This window comes from Euprymna scolopes, chromosome 21 (genome assembly GCF_053919585.1).
Source record: "Euprymna scolopes isolate OS-2025 chromosome 21, ASM5391958v1, whole genome shotgun sequence".
Classification (NCBI taxonomy): domain Eukaryota; kingdom Metazoa; phylum Mollusca; class Cephalopoda; order Sepiida; family Sepiolidae; genus Euprymna; species Euprymna scolopes.
The window spans coordinates 45,566,090-45,587,359 of NC_136502.1; the positions used below are offsets into that span (position 1 = coordinate 45,566,090).

At 32.3% G+C, this 21,270-nt stretch overlaps 1 protein-coding gene across 2 annotated transcripts; it reads right to left on the reverse strand.

The window, feature by feature from the left end:
• Nucleotides 1–2,966: 2,966 nt before the first annotated feature.
• On the reverse strand, nucleotides 2,967–21,270 carry LOC145242192 (uncharacterized). Of its 2 annotated transcripts, none has more exons than XM_080105188.1 (2): nucleotides 21,197–21,270; nucleotides 2,967–6,265 (listed from the first exon to the last, which is right to left on the reverse strand). In XM_080105188.1, the coding sequence occupies exon 2, from the start codon at nucleotides 6,222–6,224 to the stop codon at nucleotides 4,515–4,517; it is 1,710 nt and encodes a 569-aa protein (XP_079961314.1). In that variant the 5' UTR covers nucleotides 6,225–6,265; nucleotides 21,197–21,270; the 3' UTR covers nucleotides 2,967–4,514. The 2 variants fall into 2 exon arrangements, with proteins under 2 accessions (XP_079961314.1, XP_079961313.1); XM_080105187.1 differs by having other exon boundaries at nucleotides 20,906–21,203.

Sequence of the window (21,270 nt, forward strand, 5' to 3'; positions counted from 1 at the left end):
TAAGTATACTTTAATAATTTATATTTCAGTTTGAAGAAATATGGTATAATAAAATTATGGGGTGTTCGTTCGCACCTGAGATCCATAGAATGGAAATATGTCACAAAGTTTAACAAGGTTCTTTAATATAGATCCACAGAATATTGTGATAAGTGTTTCAGTGTGAACAGGTGTGGTATAATAAATTATGGGGTTTATCTATTTTATTTTTACTTTCATCATATTTTGCTTTGGTTTTGATACCCCCAAATTCAAAGCTATCTCTTTACAATCCTTCCTTTTCATAACCTATCATACTTTAATAAATCAGAGTCCATTTTCTGTAGGCTGTTTTTGAACCCAGTCAAAGACGGGTACTTTTGCTAGTATATATATATATATATATATATATATATATATATATATATATATATATATATATATATATAAAATTATTACCACTTAATCTAGGTCTGAGTGACAAGCCCACCTCCTAAAAGTACCTTCCATGAACGTGTCATACCATTAAGCTTAAATCTCCTTTTTAACCCTACCACTAAGTCCAAGTGGCAAGCCCCCATCATACAAACCAAACAAGGATGAAGCAAGGATGGAGTAATGTTGCTACATCTGGGCAGGAGATGCTAGAAGCAGCTTATCCTACCTTGACAGAGTTCAAAATAGACTTTGTAGCCTAGTGAGAGGATGCCCTTTTCTCTTCCCTGCAACCTCTTTCCCACAGAGAAGACATTGCGAGTCTGTCTCTGCTTTATCGTTATTTTCATGACAAGTGCTCGTCTGAACTCCAATCTATGGTCCCCCCCGTTCTGACTTTCATGAAAAACACTCATCTAGCTGAAACCACTATCAATAATTTCCCCCCACTCTTTATCTGTGCCTAAACCTAAACGTAGATTCCATGAACAAAGCTTCTTTCTTAGAACTGCATGCTTGTGGAACTCTGTTCCGTTTTTCTGCCTTCCAACTGACCAGAATATGGTTGTCTCCAAGTCCAATGTGAACAAATTCTTGATGAGCCATCCCCTTAAGTAATCTAATTCACCAAATTTCCACTACTAACGATTACTACGACATGTTCCCTTTGATCACTGTACACTCATTAACCCTTATCCTTGAGTGGCCTCAAAGCCTGGATAAGTGGTGACTCCCTTGTTAAAAAAAAAAAATTAAAACCACACATAATCATCTAAAAAGAACAAATAAACTGCTCTAAAATGCTAGAATGGCCTGGAAATGGTGGATTAGTTTACATTAAATTTATATGTAAAACAAATCCCTCACTCTAAAATAATTGATTTTGTTTTTTTTTTTCTGACAAGTTTTCAGGGTGTTCACATATAATTCTCACTAGCCCTGTTACCACTAACTCGATGTCTGGGTGTGAAGCCTCTTCCTTCTACAAAGACCCTCTTAAAAATATACATAAATGTCTAAAAGAAAAAAAAAACTTCACAAGATTTATTTCTTAGAACTGCACGCCTGTGGAGCTCTCTTCCGTTGGCCTACTTCCCAGGTAACTACAATCTGATTGTCTTCAAGTCCAATGTAAACAAGTTCTTGATGAGTCATCCCCCTATGTAATCCAACTTACAAAAATCCCACTACTTATGTTAAAAACGCTATAATCACATTGACTATTGTATACCTATTAACCATTATCCTCAAGTGGCCTCCGGGCCTTGATAAGTTGTGATTCCTTTGTAAAAAAAAAAAAAAAAAAATATGATTAACTGCCCTAAAATGTTAGAATGGCTCTAAAATCTGAAATTATTTTACATTAAATTTTTATATTAAATTTATATTTTGTTGTTTTTTTTTTTATTTCAGCCAAGTTTTTCAGAGTGTCCATATGTAATTGCCTAAAAAAAAAAAGGGAGAATCACATATTTTGGAGAGGCAGGTAAGGATTTAACTGGTGTTAATATACAACAATACAAAAGAAATCATGAAATATATTCATTTTTAAACAATCTTATTATTAGGGTTCAATTTCGTGTATATAAAATGCATTACAATTCTACTTTGAGTTTTTTTTTTTTATTATTATTATTACATTTTCACCCAAAACAAGGTACATTGCCACTTTAATGTAGGGGGCTACTATCAGAGACATAAGCTACAGGGGTACTATGTGGGGAGCTGGGCAGCAAGATGTCGGTTCACGTGCATGTCAGTACAGTTGGGGAAGCAGAAACCCGGAAGGGAATTCCAAAGTCTAGCGGTTCTGGAGAAGAAACTACTGGAGTAGAAGGCTGTCTTACATCTAGGGATCTCTACTGTAAAGGGGTGGGATTTTGCTGTTTGTCAGGGGTATTTGCGTAGAGAGGGTACGTGCTTGCAGTTCGTCGGAGCATTCATCGTTAAACTACTTGTAGAACAGGCAGAGGGATGCTACATTTTGTCGAAAAAAATTAAATTCATTTAAAAAATGTGATTTGTTTAGTGATACATGGAATTTTTATGGCATTATAATATATTTATGCGCATTTACTGCAGATTTCTTGGAAAACATTCATTTCTGGAGATTTTCAGTTCCATACTCGGATTCCTTGCATAAAAGTGCATTTATATGGCCAACTTCATTGCTTAATCTTATGTTTTAACAAAGATATGGCATTTTTACTGAAAAAGTAGCGTTAAAAAATGCAACAGAAAGAAAAACATGCAACGGACAGAAATAGTCATAACTTCCTTATTTTTGGTCAGATTTAAAAAAATTTTTTAAGATTTTTTTCTTTGATCTTGAAGCTCTTTCCATTTTAATGCCATCAAGATATATTTTAAGCAATTTCCATTTTTTTTTCATTTGTGTGGCGACACAAACTTAACGAAAATCATGGTAGAAATAAAAAGTATTTTTTAAAAATAATCTTTTTTAAAATTCCAATAAGAATACATTTATCAATAACAAAAGGAAATTGGAAGGTACAGTTTTTATGTCAATAGAAAAAAAAAAAGAAGAAAAATTGAAGGTTTAATTTTTATTTTATTTGTACATTAGTTTGAATGATTTTTAGCCTCGACAAGGTGGTGACCTTTCAGTAAAAGAAAAAGGCCAAGAATGGAATAAGGTGAGTAAGTGATTGGTTGGTCGTTTTTGTTTCACGGCATATCAACCCTTTTCAGGTTATTTAATGCCGAATCCAGTGATTTTGAAGAAAAATTTTTTAATAGAATATATTTGCTTTTTCAAGTCGCTTTCTATTTAACCCATAGTTGGGACCCTAACAGGTACTACCAATCTGGGTCAGAGTGGACCTGGGAGCAATGGCAATTAAAGATTGGCTCCACACTCCCCAAAGCCCGCAAGCTGAGGCCTCACCATCGGATATAGTTTAAGGTCATATCTAGGACCGGTGAGTAAGTGGCTTATTAGTAAGGCTATTTGAGCCTTAAAGTATCTTACATTTTTATGGAAATCGCTCCATACAAGGCATGAAGCCATTTGATGTAAGGAACTAAAAAACAAAATACTAATTCAATATAAAAAAAAAACAACAATAAGTATTAGATGGACAGATTCTAACTCAGAAAACAGCAATTTTTCTCCCTCATTGTTTATGGAATGTAAGGTCTAAAGGATTAAATTAAGGAAGCAGTTACTCACTCTTAGAATCAAGTGTTCCCTCCTTGAATCAAGTGTGGCACAAGATCTAGCTATAATGTAGCATTTATTCATTTGGAAATGCCCGGATTTCAGTGATGTCAGATACAATATCATCCTAAACCCATTCTTTTCAACTGTTAACATAACTGGAGTGCTGAAAATATATTTGATCCTTAGGTAATTAATGAAATTAATATTATACGTTTCTTTAATTGTGTATTTCGAGATGTGAATGTTGGAGGTTACATCATCTGAAACATTGTGCAAATAACACTCAGAAATGTAGTTCACTCTGTGAATCAAATCTGGCACAAAATAAGTCTATAATGTAACATTTAATTGTTTGTTTGGAAAATGCAGATTTCAATGATGTTAAATATAATCTATAATATAAATCTCACCTGTTTGTTTAAATGTATGTATGTATGTATGTTTGTATATCTGCCTAAAACTTTTGACAGAGGCAATGGATTTTCACGAGATCAGTCTCATTTTGAAGCTTGACATCTCGGACAACAAATATCAAAAAATTGGCCAAAAACATTAATTTCTTCAGCCTTAACTGGGCAGTTTTCTACAGGGAAGGGTCGATTTTTTGCGAGCCATTTTTGAAAGTCATCATATCGGTTGAATTAACTTTGCCTAATTTCAACGTTCTGAACTTCCGGTTGCGTCATGGAGCAGAGATAAGACGTCAGATTTTCTTTGACTTTCTTTTCCACCTTCGTGTCACGGGTTCGAGCCTGCCTGCCTGTTAACACTTTTTTATCTTTTGCTCAACACACACCTTCAAACACCCAGGCAACGCTGGGCACCCAGGCTAGTATTATATAAAACCTGTTTCTTTCAACTGCTAGTGTAATTGGGGTGCTGAAAATATATTTGATCCTTAAGTAATATGTTTCCCTTAATTGTGTGTTTTGAGATGAGAATCAAAATCTGACTTTTTCTGGAAAATCCGCTCACATATCTCACACCTGAAGGGTTTTTTGTCAGCATCACATATCTTATTGTGGGATAGGAGACCAAACTTACGAGCAAAACCCTTACCACAACCATCACAATAGAATGGTTTCTTGCCTGTGTGGGATATGATATGCGCCTGGAGACTAGTTGATCGTGTAAAATCCTTGCCACAAATATCACAACGATAGGGTTTTTCTCCAGTATGGGATCGCCTATGAATTTCCAGGCCCGAATTTCCGGCAAAATCTTTTCCACAAATTTCACAGTGATACGGCTTTTCCCCAGTATGTGACCTCATATGAATCTGAAGACTGTCGCGCCTGGAAAAACCTTTCGCACAAATTTCACAGTGGAATGGCTTCTCTCCAGTATGAGTTCGTACATGTATCTGAAGGCTAGTACTTCCAGAGAAATCCTTACCACAAATCTCGCATCGGCAAATTTTCACGTATGCTTTATTAGCAGAACTTTCCGCCTGAGCCACAGAGTTATCGTTTGGCCTGTTTTTTGTGTGCACCTTCCGATGGGCCAAAAAATGCCGCCTCCTGGAAAATTTTCGCCCACAAATCTCGCAGCTGCACTCCTGGTTCTCGGTGTGCGTCTTCATATGGGATCGGACGTGGCCTGGTCTGGAAAACTCCCGCCCGCAAACAATACATTGGCATGGTTTTTCACCTGTGTGTGTTCTTGTGTGCGATTCGAGATGACTCTTGGAATTAAAATCTTTGCCGCAGTATTGACACTTGTAAAGATTTTCCGCACGGTTTGTCTTTGCATTGTTCTGAGGCTCCAACACATTTGCGTTAGTATGCATGCGCAGGTGACTCTGCAAATGGCTCTTACGGGCAAACTCTCGCCCACATATTTCACAAGAGCAGGTTTTCTCCCTAGCGTGTGACTGCTGGTGTGACAGGAAGTCACTTTGCGACTGAAAGTTCTTTCCACACACCTCACAATGGTACGGATTCTCGTCACAGGGGGTACACTGATGATCCTGCAAGTGGCTTATCCAAAGAAACTCCTTGCCACAAATACTACAGGAGTATGGCTTTTCTTCAGTGTGTGTCTTTATATGGCATTGAAGATGGCTTTTCTCAACAAAATCCTGGCCGCATACTTTGCAGTGAAAGTTTTTCTGACGGAAATGAGTGTGTAGATGAACTTGAAAACCCGAGTAGCCGGCAAAACTTCGCTCACAGATTTCACATTGGTATGGTTTCTCTCCAGTATGCGTCCGCATATGAATTTTGAGTCCGTACTTCCTGGAAAACGGTCGGTTGCAAATTTCACAGACAAATGGTTTCTCACCACTGTGAACTAGTGCGTGTCGTTTGCGATACACCAAGGGAATTGTCTTGTTACATACTTCACATACGCATGTTTTGCCATTATTTTTATCCGTTATGTGAATATCCGCGTCGTCATTTTCCATTATGTCTTCTTCTTCCTTAGAAGTAATCTCCAAAGTTTCCATTTTCAAGACTTGTTTACGTGAATTAGAATTTTTCTCCCCTTTTTCTGCAACCAAGTTCTTTTTTGTTATGTGAATATCCGTGTCATTATTTTCCATTATCGTGTCTCCTTCCTTAGTAGTAATTTCCAAACTTTCCATTCTGAAGACTTCTTTATGTGAATTCAAATTTTTCTCCATTTTTTTCAAGAACGAAGTATCACTTTCTGCTGATGTAAATTCTGAAAAATAGAAAAAACAATTTAAACAAAAATAAAAATTAAATAGTGCCAGAAAGCAGCACAATGGCATCTGTATCTCAATTCAGATTTTTGAAACATTACAAAGTTTTACCTTCAACTCTAACCTAAGAAACTTTCTTCAACTCATAATCTCTATATAAAATTTGGTATGTATATATGTTTATATGTATATGATTCCTTCCTAAACTATTTGATCATAACGAATTTTGGAACATAGTTGCTAGATGTAAGGGTGGTAATGTGGGTTATATTTTGTTTAATTTACTTTAAGGCAAAGGGGGCAAAAATACACGCCCCTGATTTCTATGAAATTTTAGCAATTGATATTAAACATCATATATTCCCCAAATTTCAGCTTCTTTCAAGTATTTTAAAGAGTTTTTAGAGGTCATAATATGGACACAACATCCCATTTGAAACTCGAAACATTTCAGATTTATATCAAATTGAATCTTAATTTCTTCTTAAAACCCTTTAAGCCTTAGATTTTAGACACTTTCTAGAATCAAAATCATATTGACTCTGACGAAAACTGGAATAATTGTAATGCAGCCACTAACATGTATGTAGCAACAGTGGCATCTCATGTATGCAAATGACCAACAGTGGCATAAGGTGACGTTACGGAAGAGGAAGGAAAGAAAAGTGAGGGAAAAATAAAAGCACGTCACAGGGACAGTGACTTGGAAGCATGTGGCGGCATGAGAGGACTTAAGCATGTGTTGGTGCAAAAGGAACTTAAAAAACAAAACAAGATGCAGGACTTATTAGTCCTCCAAACTTTTAACAAAATTGTCAGATAACCATATGCCATGGGCCGAGCTGCAGACATAGCAACTGGTTGTTGGTGCAGACTGAGAAACTGTTGAAGAGTGCTACCATACTGTTACTGGCTTGGTAAATACGTATCATGCAGCTTCATGCAGACTGGTATAAATACCTTTTCTTTCAATTGAAAAAAAAAACAAAAAACTCATATCGAATTTCTTTCCTTTGTTTCTTTGCGAGACTTTCATATACAATCTCAGATCCATATAAAAATGAAACAAACATGTTACATAATGATTTCAGGCATAAGGATTAGAAGCATTATAAGTTCAATTTAATCTTCGTTAAGGAATATAAACATGGTTCAAAAAAAAAAAAATTGGGGGTGGGGAGAATTAATTTTACTTGTCTTAGGACGGGTATTTTTCTAATATTATAATTACGTACCCCAAACCAGCCTAGTTTAGAGTGCGAAAATGGGTAAATATAGCAAAATCTCTTAAAATTCTACTTGTGATATCTCATTTATTTGGGATTATTTTGATAAATCTTTTCTCTTTATAAATGTACAATTGTATTGTTACTTTTTGTTGGTTTTTTTTTTCCAAACTACTATCTTAGTGACTGGCGATTTATTTTTTTATTTATTTTATAACTAGCGGGATGTGCGATATTGCCTGGTCATACAATACACTTAAACATGATATTTTAATTTATGCAGATTACATATGTTTATTATAGAATCAATCATCGATTGAATATTATATATTATGAGGAATAATTTGTCCAGTGCATTAATTCGCTAAAAAAAAAATTAAAAAATAATAATGATAATGTCCTTCATCAAATTCCATCTGTGTTTGTTTACAATATCATGTCAGCTGATATTTTGGCTTGACGATCTTAAAAATAAAAAATAATTTTTACAGGGGAATATTACGTTACACCAGCCAAGGTTACACCGGGGTAACGTAAAATGTTCTCCCGTAAAATTTCTTTTTTATTTATAAGAGAAGAAAGACTATTTTTGAGATTGGAATTTTGGATTTTCGATACTTTTCTTATTCTACACGAAACCTATCTAACAACACTACCAGAAATATAAATGACCTTTGTGTGAAATTTGCAAAAGACATGCTCAGCTGTTTTGGAACCTATGAGGAAGGAACTCACACACACACACGCACGCACACACATATGCACACACACACGCATGCACACACACACACACACACACAAAGTAACTTTTATATAATAGTAGAGTTATTCATATGTTTCAAATATGGTGTTCACAATTTTGTGTATCTCTAAGTATATAAAGATAGTTCCATAATGAAAAAGGGACATTTGTTAATAGTTTTAAGTTGTATTTCATTAAAAAAAAAATCAAAGTGAAAAATTTTGTTATTTAAATTTTAGCCCTATTATCAAATTTGATCTTACACACTATTAGATTTTGTTTCTAGTTCAATAGTCCACAAAACAGAAAATTTTCCAATTACCAACAAATTTTAAAAGGTCATAATTTGGTGATAAATTGTCCAACCAAAATAATTTTGTTACTATTTTAAGTTTTTTTTTGTGCTCATGTTGGATTATGGATAATACATGCACTAGTATGAATTTGTGCACACATGATTTAGTACAAATTGTTGTAATTGATTGTATGCAAAGCGAACTAGTTCTCAGTGAATTAAAGTGATATGGGCTCACGCTCAGACACGATGTTCCTATTCACTTGTCTCCCCATGAGGGAAAAGTTAGACACAAGGTCGGCTTTTAATGTGGGGAAAATCCAGCTCCCAAAAAGGGACACTCTGGATAGGAACAAAAATTAAAACTGTCTCAGCCATGAAGGATTTCTCCAAAGACAACAGAAAACAGAGTAAGCAAAGAAAAGATTAATTTTAATTCAGTCTGTAGTGGAACTTTAAAGTGAACAGATTGATGAAGGTCGATAAAAAAATTAAATTTTTTTGCGTTTGGTAAAAATTATTTGTAGTATATTTTTGATATTTTTGATTTCTTGTCCATTAACTACAGGTACTGCATGAATGACTAATTGTTTTTTCTTTTTAATTTCTTTTTGCTACACTTTTCATGGTTTTGACATGTAGTTACGTTAAAAAAGTATTTTGAGGTGAATAAGCACACGGCGGACTCATACGTTGTACATATTTATCCTTCAATCATACAAAAATATTGTTGTCACAAAACCGAATACTGAATCAATACAGATGGTGCCTTCACTAACCCGGCAATCTCTAACAATTGTGTTTCCGAAATTAATTCGTCAGAAACAAATACAAATGATGTAAATACGAAATGGAAGTCACTAAGCATGAAATGAAATAATATAGAAATATTTTATTCAAAAAGAAATTTGGGTGCTTGTTAAGATAAAGTTGACATTGATTTTTTTAAATATGTTTAAGCAAAAACAGCAGTACTTACTTGTCGCGTCAAAAATAGTAATATATCCAAAAATTACGAAAATTCAGCAAGTAGAAAATTATTTATAGTTAAAAGTAATTTTTACAGAAAATTGAGGGAAATGGCATTTTCCCTAGATGTGAACACCTTGAAGATTACAAACACAGGGAACGTACTTATCTCCTTTTTCGACACTTTAATGGCTAGCATTTTGTTTTAGCCGATAGGGATAGACTTTATTTTACTAAAAACATGATAACTACTTGATGAATTTTTGGATATATTACTATTTTCGACATGATGAGTAAGTACTGTAGTTTTGGCTTAAAACCACACATTTAAAAAAAATCGATCTGTCAACTATCTTAACAAGCATTAATATTTTTTTAGTTTTAATGCTTCATGTGTTATCATAAACATTAAAAAAAGTAAACTTTTATTTTTATATGCATTCCACTAGGCATTGCTTATCGTTTCCTAAGAGGTACTCTTGGAATTGTTTGGTGGAATAATGAAGGCAGTTTTGGTTTCGTAATTCACTTGAAGACAGCTATCTTGTTTTATGATACATTATTTACGACAAAATTATGTGATAAAACTTGCAAAAGACATTCTATCTAAGAAATAAAAGAAAATATATTAAAGAAAACGGTACTTAATCAAGACATTAAAAAATGAAAATATAAAAAAAAAAAAAAAAAAAAAGTTATATAGTGCGTATCCATTTTGGACTGAAGTTCTCTGAAAAAAAATTTCACTTAATTTAATTGAGTATTTTTTTTTTTTTTTTTTTTACACAGCGGAAAAACATATTTTTATGACAGCATGATCAAGATAGCCATGTTTGGATTTTTAGAACACTCCACGGGGAGATAACTCGGTCTAAAGCACCGACACCCCCCCCTCCCCATGTTAAATCATAGCTTTTCTTTCGAAAAACCGAAACATGGCTACCTTTTGATCAGTATCATAACACATTGTTTTTTGCTGTGAAAAAAAAAAAAAAAAAAGACAATACTTGATTAAATTAAGTGAATTTTTTTTTCCGGAGAACTTCATTCCATAACGGATACATACAATATAACTTTTTTTCCAATATTTTCATTTTTTAGTGTCTTGATTAAACTGTACAAGTACCAAGAAAACTTTATTTATAGAAATATAAAAAAAAAATTGGGGGAATTTTTGTTATTGTTTCGTCATAAAACAAGAAGTGCTAAAACGAAGTTAATGTTTTGAAATAAAATATTTCCATATGAATAAATTTTAAATATTTTTTTTTTAAATTATTAATAGAAATGGAAAAAAAAACTGTCATTAGTTTTTTTTTTTTATTGTTTCACGATAACACAAGGACTGTTAAAACTAAAATAAGTTTTTAAAATAATCATATTGGTTCTCCTTGAATTGTTGTCTCCCAAATTTTTGTCTGCAAAATTTTAATTTTGTAGCAAGAATAAAATAAACCATTCATTCAAATAACGTTTGTTATGGATTTAATTCAATACGTGTTCTTTTTTGTTGTTTATTTCTGTTGATAAATTGTTTGCTGGAAAATAATGTTACTACTTATTCGGATTTGAAATGTTTTCTGTTAGGAAAATTTCATTCATTACTTGTTCCTTTTAGTTTGTTTTATTTGAATTGAATTGTTTCTGTTGTTAAAACCGCACTTATAAAACTCTTTTGGATATGTTGCAGCAAACAAACGAAAAAAGAGTAAAAAAAGATAGATAAATAAATGTTACCATCTATAATATAAATTTCACCTGTCTGTTTAAATGTATGTATGTATGTATGTATGTTGCCTTCACCACGGTTTACGGGAGCCCTCTCCACCCCAACACACACACACATACACACATGGTGCTAGTTGGCCGTTGACCCCGAAAAAGGGTTCAACTTTTCTAGGATAAGCAAATCTCTGATTTAAAAAACCATAAAGCGGGAGACCAGTACCCGCATTAAGCTGATCTGCAGTTTAACTTGTTGCTGGCTATCTTGCTCTTGCTTGTTGCTGGATCTCAACATTTTGAACCGAAAGAGAGACTTATCTGTTGTACAAAGCTAAGACTCTGTAACATCATCTGTGTATAGATACTCCCTCAGGCATTTGTCTATTAAAATGGTCCTGTGGTGATGGAAGTCATTTTTGGGCTCATGGACTTTAAGTCTCTGAGGGAGTGGCACTTGTCTGACAAGACGTTGCAATCATCATGTATGTATGTATGTATGTCTGCCTAAAACTTTCGACAGAGGCGACGGATTTTCACAAGATTGGTATCGTTTTGAAGCTCAACCCTTCGGACAAATATCGAAAAATTGGTTAAAAACATTAATTCCTTCATCCTCAACTGAGCACTTTTCTGCAGGGAGAGGGCGCTTTCTTCGCCAATATTTTCGAAAGCCATCCCCTCTTTTCGATTAACTAGCTTTAATTTAAACTTTTGCCACTTCCGGTTTGGTGATAGGTGCAACAGCAAAGACGTCACTTTTTTTTCACGTTCTTTTCCTCCTTCGTGGTGTGGGTTCAAGCCTGCCTGTCTTCTTACTACCACTTTTTTTTTTGTTCAACATACACCTTCAAACACCTGGACAATGCCGGGCGTCCAGGTTAGTCTATATATATAAAAGCGAAAATGTGTGTTAGTGTGTGTGTGTGCATTTTTTGTGTATGTCCGCCAAAGGCTTTTTTCGCCAGGTTTCTCGGTCGGCTTACTCCTTCTTAAAACTTTTTATATAATGTCTAAATCATAATATCTATGAGTTATGACCGGGGGTCACGTATATTTTTTATTTGCCTGACTTTTATGCGCTATTTTCGAGATTATTTTTCGATTGCCGTGTTTTCGTTATGCTTTTCGGTATAAAAAAATAAAAACTGGCTTGCAGCCGCGTCATGTTTCAAGGTCAAACATCATGCGACTTAACTTTCTCGCACCTGTCAATTTCACTTTATAAACGTTAACTTAAGACACATCACTTCCTCTCCCCTTGTGGCCGAGATGGTTAGGTCTCATGGTGTTTTTTCCATTTCGTTTCCACCTTCCCGTCAAGGTTTCGGGGTTCAAGCCTGCCTTCCTACTAAAACTTTTTTTTTTTCTTTTACATTTCCAAACACCCGACCAACTTTTTTTTTTTTAAACAGGGTTGTTACCCCCCCCTCTAACACACACACCTCCAAACACCCGGGCAACGCCGGGTACCCTCCGCTAGTTACTAATAAAAGTTACTTTTCTATCAACATGGCTCATTATTTTTTTGTACTTTTAAGTAGTTTTAAATGCTCTTTATTTCAACTATCTAAAATAATAAAATAAAGCGCAACTGAGGAAATAGTACATTTTTTTACATGCAAATTCGTTCAAAATTGAAATAAAGCACAAGCGCAACTGAAAATAAAATTATTTTTTGTACATAACAGCGTGACGTCATTACGAGATCAACATGTAGGTATATGGTGCCTAAAGTTTCTTGTGTTCAACCACGTGACCATGCTAATAGCCATAAAAAATATTTTTTGTTGCTCCTTACACGCTAATAGCCATAAAAAATATTTTTCGTTGCCCCTTTTGGTAATTTTATGAAGGTGATTCAAACGTGCGTGTATTTTTTTTCTAAAGAAAAGGAACAACTTTCCATTCGGATAATTATATAATTGCACATTGGGATAATTTTAATCTAACAAATTATAACAGTAAGTGAACCTGTTTTTGAAATTTTCTTAATGTGTCTATCAAAGAAAATCGAATATTTCATTTTATTTATTTGTTTAAACTGCAAAACAAACAATTTTTATATGAGAATATTTTTCAGTCCATTCTTTTAAAAATAAATAGAACTTTTAATTGAGTATTTCTAAATATTTTAAAGTTAGAAGCATTTTTCACAACAGTATTTTTTTTTAACTAAAACGATTGATGAATTCAATATTTTAGCACCGGGCGAAATTTATTTCTTAGAAATATATTTAAAACTTAAAGTTTGTTTTATAACATTTCAACTGTAAATAATTTACATGACTGAAATAGGAAATTCTATGTTCTCTATCGAGACATATGAACACAAATTCATCTTAAAAATTCATTAACTAATCAGTTTTAATTAAAGTTTTGATATGAACTAAAAAATAAAGAGTACATTAAAATTTTAGTTAACATATTTTCTTGTGTTTTATTTTATAAATAAATGGGTACTTCACGGGGAACGTGGACCCTGCGTAAATGGCGTTTTTATTTAATGATTGCTCCCTGAAAGCGTTTTCTTTCACTTTCTTTGTATAAAATCAAACTTTTATTTTTTTAATCGTACGTGTATTTATTTATTTTTTTTTTATTTTTTTTTTGGGGGGGGGGTAAGTTGATTCATACTTTTATTTTGTTCTTGCTTTTATTTTATTTTAATTTTTTTATTATTTTCTCCACTAACGATTTTGATTTTTTTTGTTAAATTATTTTTCATACATATTCAAATAATGTCCCCCCCACCACCACCACTTTTTGGCCTCAAATAGTACCTGCAAAAAAGTTTTTGTGATTAAATAAACCAAAGAAAACCTTTTGCACATGCGCTTATAGGGAGAAATCATTAAATAAAAACACTTTATACAGGGTCCACGTTCCCCATGAAGTACGAGTAAATGTTATACGCGCTTTGCTGAAATAATGTTATTATTTAGAAAGCCATTCTTAACAATTTAATGAAAAAAAAAGATACTATAAAAATTTAATTTAACTTGGAAATACTATCTAAAATATAGCATGGTGAATACACTGCACAAGCACCATTATTATTATTATTATTATTATTATATAACAATAATCCTATTATAAATTTTCGTACTGTCTGTCTGTGTGTGTGATGCGGTTTGTCTCAGCCTATAGGCAAGTTAGGTACCGAAATGAAGTTTATGACCCAGCGGATGTTTTAGTGATATTTATATCCATGTTTGGTGTCTGGAAATGCAAAAAAATAACGAATTACTAAACAACGTTGTATTTACTGGATATTTTTCAGCTGGGCAAACTTGGGTTCTTGTAATAATAAAAAAAACTAGTGTAGATGACATCGACTGGCTCCACATCAACTAGTTATGAAAGGTCAGGAAGGATGGAAAGACCGAGGTCGGAGAGTACTAACTAGAAGTGTACAGTTCAAATCTGGTACTTGGGGGGGGGGCATTTTGTCACCCAAACCCCAGGAAACACCAAGGGCTAATGCCAATGAGAAATCAATGGCAAACGGCTGTTGCGACAACGTGCAATGATCTGCACGAGTGGTCAAGAGGTGGAGAACACTGGAAATCTGAGGAGACTTGTTGTCACTCGGTCTCCAGGGAACACCACAGGTTACTGCCAGTGAGTGATCACTGATGATTATCGCCTGTGAGACAACTCATAGTGAGTGAAATAATAATAATAATAATAATAATAATAATAATAATAATAATAATAATAATAATGTTCCCTCCCAAATTCACCACTCTTTTCTTTTTTTTTTTTTTTTTTATTCAATTTTCACCCCAAACAAGGCACAGTGCCACTTTGAAGCAGGGGGCTACTATTAGGGAATTAATTAGCGGGGTCATTATGAAGGGAGATTTATGATTATGATTTAATATCGTAGATGTTTACTAAATTTTCTTAGTTTTTAACCAATGTTCACATCATGGTGAGATTATTTCTTTAGCTATGTGAACTTCACTTTCATATTCATGTATTTTGCACTGATATGAAAATGAAGACTATGGTGGAGTATAGGATTCCTAACCATATAACTGATGAAAATATGCTACATATTTTGACGAAATACATGGGAAAATATGGACATAGAAGAACAGAAAACCAAAACTTTAAATGTAATTTCTGTATTATTTCAACATATAATCTTGTGGAGAAAAATCCAACTCCCAATAAGGGGTACTCTGGATAGTAACAAAAATAAGGATTTCTTCTCCACCGACTGAGAATAGAAAAGGTGAAGTGTAGCATCAGAACAGATACTACAACATGATCTTGTCCTGAAGGCAAAGAATTGTTTTTGTTTAATATGTTTCTTTGTTCCCTAAATTCATAATAAAGTTCAGTTTTATTATTAATCGAATCGGGTTCCTTTCTTTTCTTTTTAACATGTTTTAATGCTCTTTTTAAAAATGCCCTCAGATAGTATCAACAGTAACAGTTTGACAAGTCTCACCTAAATTACCTGCAGGAATTTTTCAGTTAACAGGCCTTCTTCCTCTCGGTGGCCTTGCTTTATCTCGCTAAGTCACCCCCCCCTCCTCAAAAAAAAAATATAATAAAATGATTTTTTATATCATAAACTGCTTCAGCAATTTCCTGAACTGACTCTATAACAAGTGGTACCCCCCCTCCCAATATATATATCTATATATATATAAAAGTGATATAGGTTCCTTGGACATGGATCTAACTTAATAACTTGATTTGAGCCCAAAACAATAAATTTTAAGGGGTCATAATAGGGGTCAAATTTTTTTTTAAATTTACCTCTGCGGTCTCTTCCAAATTACTCAGACAATTTCTGGTCTAAATATTTGAAATTTTACATAAAGGGTATTCAGAGATAGGGCAAGCTTTTCCATCAGTTTGGGTCGAAAATTTTTAGTTACCAATATATAAATGTATGTATGTATGTATGTCTGTTTGCATGTCTGCCTTAAACTTTCAATAGAGGCTACGGATTTTACTAAGGTCAGTATCGTTTTAAAGTTCGATCTTTCATACGACAAATATCGAAAAATTGGCTAAAAACATTAATATCTTCCCCTTCAACTAGGCACTTTTCTACAGGGGGGGGGGATCACTTTTTTCGCCGATATTTTTGAAAGTTATCCTCTCCTTTAGATTGCCTAGCCTTAATTTTAAAAAATGTTGCTTCCAGTTTGGCGGTCGTCGTAACAGCATAAATGTTAGGTTTTACCTCGTTCTTTTCCTCCTTTGCAGTACGGGTTCGAGCCTGCCTTCCTACTACCACTTTTTTTTTTTGCTCAACATACACATCCAAACACCCGGGTAACGCCGGGCGCCCATGCTAGTATATCTATAAAAGTGAAAGTGTCTGTATGTGTGTCTGTATACATTTCCCTATGCAATAACTCTGTCAATTTTTAGTCTACAGACTCGAAATTTGATATACAGGGTACTGAGATTTGGGAAAATCGATGTGATCGGTTTTTGGCCAGAAATTTGGTGATTAGGAGGTCAAAGTTCAACGATTTGACCTTTGAGAACTCTACCAAACTCGTCCGACAATTTTGAGTCTACACACTTGAAATTTTAGATATAGGTCTCTTGGACATGGATCTAACTTAATAACTGGATTTTATCCCAACACAATAAATTTTAAGGGGTCATAATAGGGGTCAAAGTTAAAAAAATTGACCGTTTTTTTTTTTGCTAAGTAATACACCCCCAAACACCGGGGTAACGCCGGGTACCCATGCTAGTATATATATATATATATATATATATATATATATATATATATATATATATATATATATAGTAATTTATAAAATATATATGGCGACTAAGCTACACTGAATATTCTGCGTTTCATCCACTGTAGGATTCGTCAGGCTTATGCGCGAATTTTGTGGTTGTTTCTTGTTTTTATATATGTTGAGGATTTCTATTTAGCCAATCAGCTTTCTAGTATCCACTAACTAGCTCTACCTACGTATTGAGCACTTTTTAAGTAAATACTTAAAGTTTACGCATAAATCTATACTTTCGTATATTAAATTTATGTGAGTAAATGAAGTAGTTATATATATATATATATATATATATATATATATATAAAATAAAGTGGTTCTTATGCATTTATGTTACCGTGCTATTTTTAAAATAGTATTTTCAAGTTAATTTCAAGTTTTACGATATCTTTTTTGTTTATCAAACTGTTAGGTGAAAGTACAGAATAGTTACAAAACACCCGCCAGCCCGGTAACATAAGCGCATAAGTACCAATAAAGTAATTTTTAATATCGTAAATATCCCCCACCCCTTATGCAAAAAATAGCTGGTTTATTTTTCAGCTAAATTCATACACAAACAGCTCTTGAATGAATGGTTTATTTTATTCTTGCTACACCGTAGTCACATGATTAAAATTTTGCAGACGAAAATTTGGGAGACAACAGGTCAAGATGAATGCCATTTTTGCTATCTTAATTTCGGGAATGCAGTTGTTAGAGATTGCTACTAACCCTAAGCTCGGGTTGGCAATATAAATATGATTACCTGTACTTGTAGGCTTTAAAATAGTTACCATTGAAAAAACTAAATTAATTAGTTGTATTTTTAGAAAAAAATAATTTTTAAAAGGAGGAGGACTAGGTGTATCAGAATTTGAGGGAAATTTTTGACACCCCTAACACAAAACTGCGAATAAAATATAAAAAACTCGTAATTTCTCTTTTTAAAGTGGGTTGTTTATTTTCTTTATGGAATATACTTCCAAAATAAACTATTAAAGTTGTTTAAAAAATACTAGAAATATTATTTTTTATTTTTTAAAAAACAGTGTTTATAAAGTGCCTGCGTGCGTTCATGCAGCCATTTTTTTTTTTACATAATGAAATCAATTGAATTTTACGAGTTAAATATTTTTTAATTTTTAAACTTTAAAATTCTATGAAAATTTTTCTATTGGTTCAATTTTTACGATATTTTCAGGTTCAATGTGAAATTTTAGGCTCTTTCCAATAAACCAAGTATAATATTTTAGACAAAGGTTTTTTTTTTTAACTTCACGCCTCCCATTTTGAAATGTCTATTAAAATTTTAATAATTAATTTACTCACCAAAGTTTTATATATCACAAATTGAAGATAAAAGATCAATAAATAAATCATTCTAATTTAAAACAAAATAAAAGAAGTGTTTTTTGGAAATTTACCTGTAAAGTCCAAAGTGTAAAACCTTTTTTTTTTAAAAAAACCACGTTGATTTTCTTTTTTTAAAGTGGAAGCTTATGTTATGCTTAGAATGTCAAGTAAATATCGGACGCTTACGACAATTTTTTCTATTTCATTCAATGTTTTCCTTTTTTAGATATTAAAAAAAAAATTCACTCGATAAAGAAGTATTAAAATATATCAATCAAAAACTCATGTATTTCATTAAGAGAATAAAAAAAATTAAAAAATCGGTTGACTGGTTTTTTTGTTTAACGGCAAAAACTTATAAGTGAATGTGTTCAGTTTTTAACTACGGAGGCACCAAAATACTAATTTTTGTTTACAGCACGCAATAAAAAGAGATATTAATTATGTCCCTTTAAAGCCACTGGAATATAAAGGCGAATAAAATCAGACTTGTCTCCCTTTATTTGAACAGTTAAAAAAAAATCTGAGTTCGCGTTTTCTTTTTAATCCTTGTTTAAAAAAGTATTTTATTTAAAAAGGAGATGGAATATAAGTATAAATATGGATAAATTCTTAACAATGAACAATTGAAGTACTCATCGAATAGTACTTTTTATAGGTAAGTGATTTTTTGGAATTTATATATATTTTTTATAATCGAAGTAAGTAAAATTTTGTTGATTTTCTTTAAATCTTTTTTTTTTACAGAAAACCGATTTCAAAAAACAAATATTGCATAATTTGCTATTAAACCTGTTATTTTTTTAAAATTTTGGTCTTTGCTCCTTTAATTAAAAAAAAAATAGGGTTTGAATTACATTTTTCAAGAAGAGAGTAAGTCTAAATATTCTAGTGTTTACCACGAATTTTTACTGACTATTTCTGACACTGCTAGAGGAGGGCTTTTCATTTTATTTGTAAAAATAAATAAATAAATAAAACACTTTCTTCTGTTTTCTTTTTTTTTTTTTTCAGCGCATATTGGTGAGATTTTTTTCCACATACGATTTTGCGGCGACAATATAGACACAAACAATTCAAAGTTGTTTTTTTTTTTACATTAACCAACGAAATAAATAAAATGCTAGTAGAAACCCCGAAGTTTTGTTACAATCCAGTCCACAGAGGTACGAAAAAGATGTTATCAAAAGAAAGATGTTACTTTTCTACCTAACTGAATAAGTTTTTAGTTTTCATTTAACGTAAAATTTTTATTCAGTTCGAAATAAAAACTAACAACAACAAAAAACAAGTAGTGTTGACACTTCCGCATGTCAGTGACATATTAGTAACAGAGACGAGTTATCGACCCCTGTTTTTTCTACAGAGAACTGACGTCTAGCTGCCATTATGTGAACCTCAAATATAAACAAGTGTTTACGATAACGCAAAAATATATAATACCAAAATAACACAAAAATATGAAAATCGAAACATTTATTGTATAAAAAATGTATTCAAATATAATTTTAATGTATTAATATAATTTCTTTTTTCAATGAATGATTCATAATTGAAAATAAATTTGATAAAAACATTTATAGATTGTTTTTAGAATTATTTGTTTTGTTTTTTAATGGTAAGGTTGTATAAAAATGTATCAAAATATAATTTTAAAAATCTGAAACATTTATAGACGTTTAAGGATAATATTGTGTGTGTGTGTGTGTGTGTGTGTGTGTGTGTGTGTGTGTACAGAAAGATTTGATAAAAATGTAGCAAAATATATAATTTTAGTTTGCACGCTCTGTTAGAAAAGGAAGAGTTATCGGCCCCTGTTCTTTGGTTGACATGTGACATTTGTCGACGGTTCTTGAAACTAAAATACACACATTATTCGCCTCATGTCACTGACATGCAGAAGTGCCGTAGTGTTGAACGCTACGTGCGAACAAGAAAAAAAATGGTCAAAACTTCAAAAATGTAGACATGCGGCAGTTTTTTCTTGTTTATACGTAGCGTTCAAACTTCAACACTATTTGTTTTCGATTTTTTTTTTCGAACTGAATAAACATTTTACATTAAATAAAGATATTAAAAACTTATTCAGTTAGGTAGATGAGTAACTTATCTTACCTCTGATAACATTTGTTATATATTTGTTTTTGACAATTTTTTCGTACTTTTGTGGATTGTAAAACAAACCTGAATCCCCTTCAATGTTACTAATCGTGTGAAAATATAACGTTCTACTAGTATTTTGTTTAATTTTTAATTGTTGAGCGATTATCGAGGCTATAACAAAACCGCCATACTTTTGTTTCAAAGTAATTAAACGCTTCAAAATAAGTTAAAATACACACACAAAAACAAAACAAAAACCTATCCATATAGGTAGAAGAGTAACTTATGTTGCTTTTGGTAGCATTTATTAGTTGTGTATTTGTTTTGTTTTTTTTTTGTTTTTTTTTGTTCTTGTTTTTTTTTTTTCGCCTCTTTTTGTTTGTTTTATTGAGTATTATAGAAAAATGCTCAGCAATTTAAACATAAAACAATGAAATAAAATAAAAACGTAAAATACTTACTTTGGAGAAATACAAATTGGTTTTTAAGGTCGTTTTTTTTTTCTTTGTTTTTATCAACAAAAAAAGTTCGAACAAAAAAAAAAATTAAATTAAAATAAATAAATTTTGCTTTTACTCTCCGTCAATTTTATTTGTTCTCTTCATCGTTTATTTTTTCTTTTTTTTTTTTTTCTATTGTTAATTCAACCGATAAAGATTACAATTTTCATTATATTTAAAATTGAAAAGAAACAAAAAGTTAAGGACAAAAAGCTCCTTTTTTTTTACCATAAAAAGAAAAAGATCACGTACCGCCGGTGACGACTTAAATTTCGTCCCTTCGGAAAATAAAGGAACGATGGACTAATGTTCGATTTTGTATTCGC